Raw genomic sequence first — 12535 nt, 5'->3', positions numbered from 1 at the left:
TTACATTTATCATGTTAACAAATAATTCCACTATTTAATATATAATACACTTTTTGAGAAAAGGTCTTGAAAAGCATTTGAGTGAGTGATAGAGCACTTAAAATGCATTTCTTTGTTCCACAAGGAGCAAGTGTAGTTTTTGGGCTGGAGTGATGTGGTCATATTTCCTAGCAGATTAAGGCCCTCATTATGAACACAGCGGGATTTCCCGCCATGCTTATGTTGGTGTCTAAACACAGACTGCCAGCCCGTTGAGGACCCCGCCAGCCCAATAAAGAACATTCCGCAGGGCCGGCGGGCGGAAACAGTGTTTCCACCAGCCGGCTCAGACACTGCCGACGGCTCCACATGGAGCCATCGTCAATGCTGCGGTTTTTTATCCAGCGGGTAGGCTGCTTGCAGCGCTGCCCTGTCGGATAAGGAACTCTGCCATCGTCGGGCTGCCTGGTGGCAGTGTTCCACCTGTGACGGGCTTATGGTGAACATTATGTGGCATCCCGGTCCAGACCACCATGTTCATAATGACCCCCCTAAGATCTTGCCGGAAGGGAATACTCGGTCACAAACGTGATGGACATCCTGTATGCCGTATTATGATCCCATTGTATCTTATAGAGATCGTGATATGTCAGATGGAATATTCGTCACGTTTGTGGGGGCGAGGGGTAGTATTCCATTTGACAAGATCTAAATCAGGTCCTTAGTTCTGTAATCTCTGGGGTTCCTGAATCTCTTTCTTTGGTGTACTAAATTACATTAATCTATCTTGGTGTTTGAGATCAAGTGTTCGATAACAAAAGTTTGATGTTCTGAATCAGATGGACTACAGCCATTTTGAACTTTGGTGTTTTTTTAAACAAGTGAAGTTAGTTTACCACACAGATCTAAGATAATTTCTGTCCAACCATTGGTAGTTATGCCACAACCAGCAGGCAATCCCTGAGAGAAATGTGTGTTAAATTCAGACAACTGTATGGTCAAGGACACAGGACAATACAATTGCCAAACCAATTTAGAAAAGTCTAATATGCAAAAAGGTATTAATAGTTAAAATCCACTACGGGGCACTGGAGATAATTTTTTAAAAGGTTATGAGGCAAAATTGTCAGAAAACGCACAGAATAAAGATGCAAATCTAATGGTAACTTTTAGTCTAGGTCCAGTACCAAAAACTGGCACCATAGGTCGCTCTTGCACCAGAAACAAAAAAGGTTAAAATGATCAGTAAACTGTTTTGACTCACTAAGAATGAGAGGTGAAGGGAAGAGTGAGTAATCTTTCATGCTGGTACGCCCCTGTGCTTGCAATATTCCTGATGCTGTTTCTGTCACAGCTCTTCTCCTGCTTCCTGCTACATCGAAGAGTACCAGACATTTCCTTGCACCACGTCTCACTACAACCAGGGCTCAGACCGGGTGCAGTCACAAGTGATCGGTTGGGTCTTCTTCAAAGCATGAGACCATCTGCCTTTCGTGTCTATGTAGAAGCAACCAAAGACAAACCAACTGACCAATGAAGAGCAGGTTCAGCACCTGCATTCCAGAAGACATTAGGAGTCTGTTAATCTTCTTTACCCAGCAGTCAGGCAAACTATTCTTTACTTCTAAAAGTCTATTCTTAAGTCCAGAAATTTTCTGAGGCGACAGTGGCAAGATGCCAATCTTGCACCCTCCAATGACTGGATAATTCCCTTCCCCCAGCTTTAACTACTTCCCAACAGAATTCCCATATCCCTTTTCAACACCTCCTCTCTTGCCTTACTGCAAACCTTCCAAGCAACACTTAACCAAGATGATAGTGAGAGATTCCACTTGTTATGAGAATTGGAATGATATTGATCTCATACCATCTGGTATAAACCCTAAAGCGTTTGGAGGAAATGAAATCGATATGCTGGGGTATTTCATGTCAGAGTAGTGTGTTTAGGAAGGAAAATTAGAAATTAAGGTGTATGTCGCAGTGAAAGGATAAAATCTGGCAAGATCTGGTAAAAATGGGTATGTACCTAGTTCCAGGTGCTGAAAATCCAGTTGTAGTTGGAAAAGTTCCAGTAGGATATAATGAAGACATGCATATCACGCAAAAACCTATTTCTAGCATTGAGAAATCTAGTGAAATTAATGACATTTTAAAGAATCGTAAGGATGTATTCAGCGACCATGTAGGTGAAGTTAAAGGGTTTGAACACCACATTAAGCTTAAGCCAGACGCCCAACCTGTAGTCTACAAGGTACATAATGTAACAATCAGTGTAAACGATGATTTGAAGAAAATATTAAAAGATATGTATTCCAATGGAGTTACTGCACCTACTGATTCTTCCCAATGGGTGTCACCCACAGTAGTGACCAAGAAGAGAACAGGCGGGTTGGAAAATGGGTTATTGGTAAGGGCAGGTAGGTACCTACACTTAGCAACAGGCCACTAACCTCCACTAAGGTCCAGTTAGGTCTCAGTAAATTGACCCCAGCTCAACCCTTGGTAGCTTGGCAACGAGCGTCAAGGCTTAACTTAGGAGACAGAGTGTAAAGCATTCAAATATCACAAAACAGTATTTAAATAAAACACAGGAAACAGTTTAAAAATCCAAAACCAATTTATAAAAATAGATTATATTTTTATCTTTAAAATGACACCAAAGCGAATAAAATCGGATAAGGGGAACCGGAGATATGAATTTTTAAAGAATTTTTTTTTTTTTTTTAGCACCTAGAAACAAAAAGCGCCAATCGGGTCATCTGGTTGCACCTCGACAGGGGCAAAGTCAAAGTTTAAGGCCGACCACGATGGAGCCCTGCTCGGCTACAGGCCGCGGGAGGCCTCGGTTAAAAGTTTACCTTCACACTTAGTCTTTTTTTCGAAGAATTTCTTCAGCGGGACAAACCTACCAGTCCAATCCGACCTCCTGGAGCCCTTCTCCGGATACGCGATGCTGGAATCCTCTGTGGAGATTTTTACCTTCGGACTTAGTCGTTTTTTCGAGGTGAAAATCCTTCGACCGGGGTAAACCTGGATCTTGATCCGACGTCCATGGAGCCCTCCTCGGATACGCTGGCTGGGAGGTCCCGGTCAACTTTTTACCTTAGGACTTAGTCTCTTTTTCGGAGATTTTTCTTTACAGGGACGAACCAGCAAATCAGGCCGGGTCGCGGTTGAGGCAAGCCGGCTAGGGTTGCCTCGGCTAGTCGGTCCCTCTATGGAGCTTTTTTTCAAAAGTTGTCCAAACTTCTCCAAACTTCTGGGACTTTTCCCAGATGTCCTTTTAAGGTTCTTTTGGGGTCCACAGCTCACCCCAAGGGTCCAGAAGTTCTGAGATGGTCCTTGGGGGAGGGGAGGGGGGTGCAGACTACAACTCCCAGAATGCACCTGGCGCAAACTCCTTTTTGGCCACTGGACAGTGGTCAGCTGGTCGCTTTCTTCAGGAGTTGGTGCAGGGGACTCTGGATAGCAATTTTTCACCTGTAGCAAACAGGGAGTCCCTCCTTGAACCAGTTGAAGCCAGGCAAAGTCCTTCTTGTGGTGAAGCCCAAGTGTGCAGCTGGTGCAGTCCTTCTGAGTGCAGGTTCCAGGTGCAGGCCAGGGGTCCAGCAGGGTAGTCCTTCTTCTCCTTTGGTTCTTCCTTGTTGGAGTCTGATGGGGATCTGAGGTGTGGGTAAAGGTCTGCCAGTTTTATCCTTGCTCCTGGGTGAAAAGCAGGGGGGTCCTGGTTCTCCAATCAGGTGCAGGGTCCTTCCCCCTGTGATGACCACTTCCTGCGAAGTGTGGCAAAAATCAATCCCATGAGGCAACATTCTCTAAAAATCCATCATGGCTGAATCTGATTTTTGGAGGTTACATCTGGCTAAGCCCACCCACTGGTGTGGCTAAAAATCATCAACACACCCCTCTCCTAATCTAATCAAGGTGGCACCTAGTTGTCTGGGGTTGCAGGATGTGGGGGTGTTGCTGGTTGCTCCAAATGTCCTTCTCTGCCTTTGAAGACCAGTTTGGCAGCCCTCCCCCTTCCTGCCTCACCATCTGCTGAGATTCCCTCCCATAGGCACATTCCTTGTGTGAAGCCAGGCCACTTCACACCTCATCAAGGTAGCTTGGCCAAGCTGCTAGAGGCTGGCCAATCAGAGCACAGCAGCAAAATAAATGCAGGGCTGAAATTGGCAACTTTTTCAGGTAAAGTTTAAAACTCTTTACCTGAACAAGTTATATTAAATCCAACAACTGGAAGTTGTGGGATTTATTACAACAATTAATTTGATACCAAATTCTCGGTATGCATCATTTAAGGAGACTTTACAAATAAAAATAAAGTCTCCCCATTCTAGCCTACGGAGGCCATTTACTACAATGAGGCTTATAAGACTATTTTTATAAGGCCCCTGCTTATAGTTACATGGCACCCAGCCCTAGGGGCACATAGGGCACACCTTAGGGGTGACTTATATGTAAAAATAAGGTAGTTTAAGACTTTGGAACTACTTTTAATTCTAAAGGCGAATTTGCATATAACTTTAATTTAAAAGCAGCCAGCAAGGCAGGCCTGCCTTTAAAATGACACTGGGCACCTCAGCAGTGCACCTATGGGTGCACTACCTATGCTGTGGTCCCTAAACCTACATGCCCTACCATATACTAGGGACTTATAGGTAGGTTGACTTAGCCAATTATAATTAGCCTAATTTGCATATCCATTTTACACAGAGCACAGGCCCTGGGACTGGTTAGCAGTACCCAGGGCACCATCAGAGTCAGGAAACACCAGCAAAAAGTTGAAAATGGGGGCAAAAAGTTAGGGGGCCTCTGCAATCAGCCCTGTTTTCTCACAAGACGAGATCAGGTTGTGTACAGACTTGCGCACACTATAGAAGAACATATTAGTTGACTGTCATCCCATCCCTAGGATACAAGAGTTTATAGCCAATCTGGGAGGTGCTAAAGTGTTTTCCGTTACTGACTTATGCTCTGCATATTACCAAATTCCTTTAACACCAAGTCACAGGATTTAACCACTTTTATCACACCCTTTGGAGCCTATCAGATTTCCCTTTGGATTGGCCTCTGTGGACAGAGTTTTTCAATAAGTTATACATAAACTGTCGGATGATATGCAGGGTGTGCAAGCATATCATGATGACATCTTGATCTTTATTTATAATATTTAAAAAGGTTTGATCAATTTTGACACAGGTGGAAATGACAATCAGGAAGGACAAATGTACTTCTGGAGTACAAGATTTGGGGCATCTAGGCCAAAGCATTTCATTATCTAGAATAAAACCCAAGTTTTCGTAAATCAGGGCCATTATGGAAGCGGAAGAACCCAAAGATAGGGATGGTATTAGATCATTTTTGGGTTTAGTTGAATACTCAGCGCATTTTTGTGCAAGGATATGTCCAGTTAGTGGAACCATTAAGAGTTTTACTCAGAAAAGGCTTGAAGTTTGTATGGTCAGAAGAACTAGAAAACATTTTCTGCAAAGTGAAAAATCTCATTGTTGAGGCTCCTGCTGTGCATGCGTACAAAGCAGGGGATGAGTGCATGATTACAGTGGGTGCTCGTGTGACCAAGTTGGGAGCAGTACTTAGTCAATGGTCAGGAGGCAAAGAACATACTATAGGCTTTGCCTCAAGGTCTTTTGGTCAGTCTGAAAAATACTATAGGATTTTGTCCGCTAGATTAATAAAACTAGTTTCCAACCTTCAGGAATATCATTTTGAAATTAACCACCTTCCTGGAGGAAATAATTTTAGCTGATTGCCTTCATTGAATGTTATTAGACGATGATGAGAGGGACGATTTGGATGATACTGAATGTGTGACTAATGTAACAGATGCAGCAAAGAATTTCTGAAAACACATGGATTAAAGCATGTTCTGAGGATGAAAACATGCAGAAAGTTACAAACTTTGTAACATGTGGTTGGCCGGAGACTGGTGAAATGAAAGTATTTACCTAAGTACCAGAAGAATTATCAGTATTAAATGGTATAATTATGTGTGGTGAATTATTTGTACCACCAGCAAGTTTAAGACAAAGGTTAGTGACACTAGCCCAGGAAGGGCATTTGGGTATATCAAAAACAACTAAAAGGCTGAGACAGTTTTATAGGTGGCCAGCATTAGAAGCTCATGTGAAACAAGTGATTGACAAATGTCTTAAATGTCTGATGTCAGATACACATTGAAAAACCAAAGAAACACCCTTGTGCCAAGTGTTGTTCATGGATAAAACCTGGGATAAAGTCGGATTCCGTTTTTCAGATCCATATTCCCTACTTCCTGCCAATTTGAGGTATTTGATACTACTTATTGATTATTTTTCAAAATGGAAATAATTTTCATTTGTGGATTACCCAAGCACAAATGCAGCCATATCATCCTTAGAAAATCTCATCAACTTAGAAGGCGCTCCAAAAGAAGTTGTTACAGACAATGGTACTCATTTCATTTCAGACAGAATGTGTTCATTCTTTACAGACAGTGAAGTTAAACAAATGAAAGTTGCATTATATTCACCATCTTCCAATGATTTAGTGTAAAGAGCTAACAGAATCATAAACGACAGCTATACCATCAGGTCAGTATGTTTGTGAATTCTTGAAATTTAAATTCTTGAAAAATAAAATTTGGAATTACCAATGTATCTCCTCATAGAACTACAGGGGAAGGTACTTTTATATTACTAAGGGGACGAAAGGTACATACTAACTTGTATACAAATTGGTTGGTGCGCAAGCATGTGAAGAGAGAAGTACACAGTGCACAATTTGATGATAAAAAATACTGCTGCATTAAGACAAATTAAAATGAACTATTTTGATGAGAGACTTAACACTTATAAGAAAGACTTTGAAGTAGGGGACTGGGTTATGATAAAAAAAATTGAACATACAAAAAAGGTGTACACTGTTCCAAACGGAAAAATATAATCACTAGGGGAACATTAAAGTTCAGGAGCAAGAGCCCTCACACATCCAAGAGGATGTCATGTTTCATCATCGGGTAGCTCCTCGTCAGACCGGCGCTGCAGTGTCTGACGGGCTCCCAGTAAGGGGGCTCTTTGCCGGAGATCTTTTAGGTAGCAGCCGTGGTAGCGGACACTGCAAGACCTGGTGTTGCGGTCAGGCGCTAATCCTGGCAGGAGAGTGAAAGCTAAAATTGGTTCCCAGTCTTAATAGGAGCGAGTCAATTTAATTAATCAATGGAATAAGACCGGGACCAAGATTAAAAACAGAAGGAAAGTGTAAAATGAGGAATAATGCTCAACCACTTTCTGCATGGTGCCATGATAACCATGATAGAACAAAAATTGCCAAAAGGATGGCGCCCAGCACCAGGCCAACTTGCTTTGCCAATGATGGTTTCATTATTGTCTGGCTTACTTTATGTAATTCCAAATTTCATTAGTATAGAGCCAGATAAGGGCAGGTGAACAAGACAGCTTAGATAACAAACATTTTATTTTTTTAAATGCATGAAATATGTTTGGGTTACATTTTTTCACAGGTTACTGATTGGGTGTAATCATATAATTCTCGACAATTTGAAAAAATCCTTTGTGAAGGCTTAGACTATGAAGGAAAGAAATGGAGCACTGGTGAGAAATCAATTAATAGGAAAATTTCAGGTATGCCCACTCTAAAGTTGTAACCAAAGTTTTTCTTTAAATCATGGACGGAAATGGACACGAATTGTGGTATACAGTCTGGTTACAAGGAACCGAAAACTACATCACAAGAAATATCCCAATGTTTGAGCTTAATATTATGCCAGGTAATAATCAAAAAGCTCAACCTCTTCCAACACCAAACGTACAAACAACATCTCTTATGAAAAATGCAGGTAGTACAAAATCAAACTTGAGAAAACTTTCAACTTCAGTATCAGAGCAATCAACATTAAAAAGGACTTACGGGAGAAACTTCTTTCTTTCCGCATGATACACATAGCGAGGAACATCAAATGCCCCAATGATGTTAAAAATCTGTTCTCTGAAAAACAGTACAATTCAAATTTGAATTATTCTCTGAACTCAAACTCAATTGTCAATTCCCCATTGTTTTATAGCGCACATAGGAGTGGGGTGAAAAAGATGTTGGACTATTAACCATTATTGTTCCCCTTAATCTCAGCAAAACCCCAAAAAGTAAAGTTTAGGCATGGACTTCGACATTTCAAGTAGTGGTCTGTTAGCATTTACAGTTCTTTCCATCAAAGGAAGGGAAGCTGACTAAGGAACCTAAAGGGGAAGACTTCGAGATCTTCAGCAAAAAGGCTGCAAATATTGACAGCCTCCCGTACAGGACGGAGCAGTGGGCCACGGGCACAATGGGACCTGAGCCTCTGTTCACTTTTTTAAATTTCTATATTTTCTTACTTTTAGCTAGTGTATAAATACCCTTTTATCAGAACCGATGTGCCACACACGGTGAAGATGATCCTGCTGGTAACTGGGTCTTCCCTCACATCTTACTTACAAATACAATAGGAAAGTTACCTCTGAGGGATTGATAGGATTCTTGGATAGATGTGTACATCTTGGAATGCACACATTGGAGAAATATTAGCACCACACCCCAAAAAGTTTTCTTTTCTTTCACGTACATGGATTCGTCAGAAGAGCGACTACACTCCTGGACTGCTGTTTCCACAACTAAGAGTTCGATCATATTTGAAGACACTGAAAGAGAAAAGAGAACATTAAGCATGCAACGGATGGGTTCATAAATGGCGGATTAGGGGCTAGGGCAATACGGAAAGCAAGCAAATAAAGCAGCAGGGATGTGAACCAGAGGAGAAAGCAGGCCAGAAGCGAGGAGGTGGCAGAGGGAGGCGGGGGGTAGCAGCTTACCGTAAACACCTGTCAGAATCTTTCCTTTGTATCGAAATATGTGAACAGTTGGCTATCAAGAGATGCCCCATAATAGCTGTGCATTTCTTATGTTCTAAACATGTTACTGATTTTGTAGAGACAGAACACGACCATACACAAGTAACACTACTGGCACTACTGACATAGTGACTACCATATCGTTTGGCAGCATTGAAATCAGCTAGGACATTTGACCATATCATGTGAGAAGAGACGTAGTTGGGAAATAACAGCTGCAGCAGGTGGTCCATAATACAGTAAGCAAGGGTCACATCCATATGTAATACAAGGGTAGAGCGCAGGGGCCTGGTTTGATGGCCTTACCTTGCATCTACAAATATTTACATAACCCTCTGTCTAACTCGATCCTACCCATCCAAAAACTGTGGTCCAAACATTTTCATCGCAGGAACATGCCTCCCCTTGCCTCACAAGCCCTGGTCCAACATCTCTATTAACTTACTCAGAGACAAACTGATCCCTTCCCTTTCCCAGACTTGAATTTTTGCCTCATATTTCCTACATTTGACCCAGCCAACCTCTTCAAATTGAATCTTCTCAAGTCAGATGCCAGCTGGTAATGTGGTGAATCACTTGGCGATTCAGCATGTATGTTCTTCTTATGTAAATGACTCTTCTTTTTGGAAGAACATAGGTAAACACAACATGAACATTCACCTAAGCTTCCTCCTCGTATTGCTGGCCCATATGCCACCCCATTGCCCAATGAGGCTCACGGACAAAGATATGCCTCTCCAAGACCTTCTACTCACAGTGGGAATCAAAATAATTTTATTGGAATGCAAGGCACTTAGGGGGTTATTCTAACTTTGGAGGAGGTGTTAATCCGTCCCAAAAGTGACGGAAAAGTGACGGATTTACCACCAGCCGTATTACGAGTCCATTATATCCTATGGAACTCGTAATACGGCTGGTGGTATATCCGTCACTTTACCGTCACTTTTGGGACGGATTAACACTCCTCCAAAGTTAGAATAACCCCCTTAATGTCTTATCACACTTGATGGCCAAGGGTTAACTAGCTAAGAAGTACACACAATAACCTAGATAAATCTTCTGCGAATCCTAGTACTACACAATCGATCTTGCATATGCTTGCCACAGGTGCAGTGCATAATTCAATTCCCATTGAGGAGAAGGTGTTGCATTGGTTGTATTTACGAAGGTCTGCATCTAAAAAGGGTCAAGATTCCATGTCAAATGCTTTTTATGCATCCAAAGTAAGGACAACCACAGCTGGCTACTTGGAAAGGGAAGCCTTTTTAATTATATGGGAAAACAAGAGGGTGTTATCGGTAGCTAACCTTCCCTTAACAAAACTCAATTCCGAGGGGTGAATTAATTTCGGAATGAGCGGTTCCAATAGGTTTGCTAATATTTTTGCATATACTTTCGCTCTCATGTGTAGCAACAATATAGAAAGTGAAATATTTACATTTTAACTGATCTTTCCTTCTTTGGGGATGACTACAATGGGAGCTTCGGGCGCTGAGCCAGTTACTTTACTGGAAACAGAGAAGTGTTTAAAAAGAGCTTCCACGTGCGGCACCATCGCATTCACAAAGTTTTATCAAAATTGATCGGGAGGCCATCCAGATCCGGTGCTTTTATCCCCAGAATGCGCTTAAATAATGTGGATCATGAAGACATCTGCCGCTAGGCGAAGAAATGGGATCCAGTGGACACCTTGGACCCAGCTTGATGACCTTGACTTTGCAGACGACTTGGCACTACTCTCCGATAACCATCTGCAGATGCAAGGAAAGACTGACAAGGTGGCAGCCATATCAGTGTAACTTGGCCCTAACATACACAGGGGAAAAAACATGATCCTGAAGGCTTATACGGCCAGCAGAAGAGGTTGAGGCATTCACCAACTTGGGCAGTGTAATAAACAAACAGGACGAGGTGTGTGGCCTGCAGCCGACCAACATGGCTGCCTGAAGTGGTAGCTTCACTCCCCACTCCCCAGCCCACATCATCCATCCCTTTCTGGAAATGATCCCTATCCCAACACTGATGAAACAGTTGCCTACCTCCTGATGCTGAAATTGCTGCCATCCAACACCTGGGGGCGCTGATTTACGTGAGAGCTGCGGTTCGCACCTCGTCAACTGAGGCCTACGTGCCGGATGCTGGACCACAGCTGCTGCGTCTACCATGACATGGGTTGTTACTGAACAAGGGGGTGGGGAGAGGGCACTGGGTGGTTTATGGGGATACACCTTACCCCCTGCTTAGGATGGTAATGCTGCTGTGATTACGGGTGCTTAGGATGGTAATGCTGCTGTGATTACGGGTACCGACGGACGGGCCCAGCAGCTGGAGAGTGAGGTGAGATGGTGCAGCTGGGCCTGCTTAGACAAGAAGGCATGGGAAATTTTGATGGTCAGGGTTTACATGCCCATTTGCTGTTCTGGGTCATGAGCAGGAATATTGGTTACCTGGGAGCGTGCTTTGTGACTGGCGCCATCCCTAACCTCTTTGGTGTGGTGAACACAGGTCTAGCCAACAAGAGACTTTGGGATCACTGTGAATCAGCTTTCGCCTTGCTGGTGCGAGGCGGACCTGTGAGGACAGGCTGGGGTGGCTTGCATCCACCATAACTCCTACCTTCATGGGCAAGATAGATCCTCACAGTTCTCACAGAACTGAAGAAGCTGGGGCTATACCGATGACTCTAAACACCCTATACTCTGACCCTGATACACATGCTTTATTTCTCCAGATTAGCGCTACCCTTCAACAAGCAGACTCTAAAATAAAAAAACTTGACAGGTCGCCTTAGAACAGAGGCTTGCCTCACGAAGCAGGAGATGCAAACCACTGATGCAGAGCAGTGCCTTTCTTCACTGTAGACTGACCAATCAACCTTAGCTGCTGACTATCAAAGCTACATACCAAATAACTAAATTAATTGCAATACTTGTTGCTCCTTATATTACTGTACAATTGATGTTTAGAGCCACTAAGTGTATATTAACCGACGCCTTAATTCCCCTCTCTGGGGCCATGTTCTTCATTAGGACAATCAGTTCTTCCTGATCATTATGTGGGTGGGGTGGTTGACTGCACAGTTAACCACCCCACACCCCGCCCCACTGCACATTTAACCTGTTAATCTTGACAAAAATTATTTTATGTTATTGTATTAAACCCTTCGCTGCCAGGACTTTTTTTGACTATTTGGGGCACTTCACACTTAGGCCCTTATAACTTTTTGTCCACATACGCTACCCATGCCAAATTGTTGTCCTTTTTTCCCCCACATCCTAGGGATTCTAGAGGTACCCAGAGTTTGTGGGTTCCCCTGGAGGAGACCAAGAAATTAGCCAAATTGCAGCAAAGATTTTGTTTGTTTTTTTAATGGGGGAAAAAAGGGCTGCAGAAGAAGGCTTGTGTTTTATACCCTGAAAATGGCATCAACAAAGGGTTTGCAGTGCTAAAATCACTATCTTCCCAGCTTTCAGGAACAGGCAGACTTGAATCAGAAAAACACATTTTTCAACACAATTTTGGCATTTTACTGGGACATACCCCATTTTTACTATTTTTTTTGCTTTTAGCCTCCTTCCAGCTAGTGACAGAAATGGGTGTGAAACCAATCCCGGAAAGCTAATTATTTCTAAAAAGTAGACAAAATTTTG

The 12535-nt window shown here is 42.8% G+C and overlaps 1 protein-coding gene across 1 annotated transcript in view; it reads right to left on the bottom strand.

Moving 5' to 3' along the window:
• Positions 1-12535, bottom strand: part of POLE2 (DNA polymerase epsilon 2, accessory subunit) — a 314242-nt gene that overhangs the window by 263729 nt on the left and 37978 nt on the right. The window contains exons 3-4 of the mRNA XM_069208700.1: positions 8600-8675; positions 7909-7986 (exon numbers count right to left, since the gene is read on the bottom strand). Coding sequence (XP_069064801.1) covers positions 7909-7986; positions 8600-8675 — 154 coding nt within the window. The remainder of the gene's footprint in view (positions 1-7908; positions 7987-8599; positions 8676-12535) is intronic.

Source organism: Pleurodeles waltl, chromosome 9 (genome assembly GCF_031143425.1).
Source record: "Pleurodeles waltl isolate 20211129_DDA chromosome 9, aPleWal1.hap1.20221129, whole genome shotgun sequence".
Classification (NCBI taxonomy): Eukaryota; Metazoa; Chordata; class Amphibia; order Caudata; family Salamandridae; genus Pleurodeles; species Pleurodeles waltl.
The sequence above is the reverse complement of the archived record's forward strand: the minus strand, read 5'-3'. Positions and strand labels throughout refer to the sequence as shown.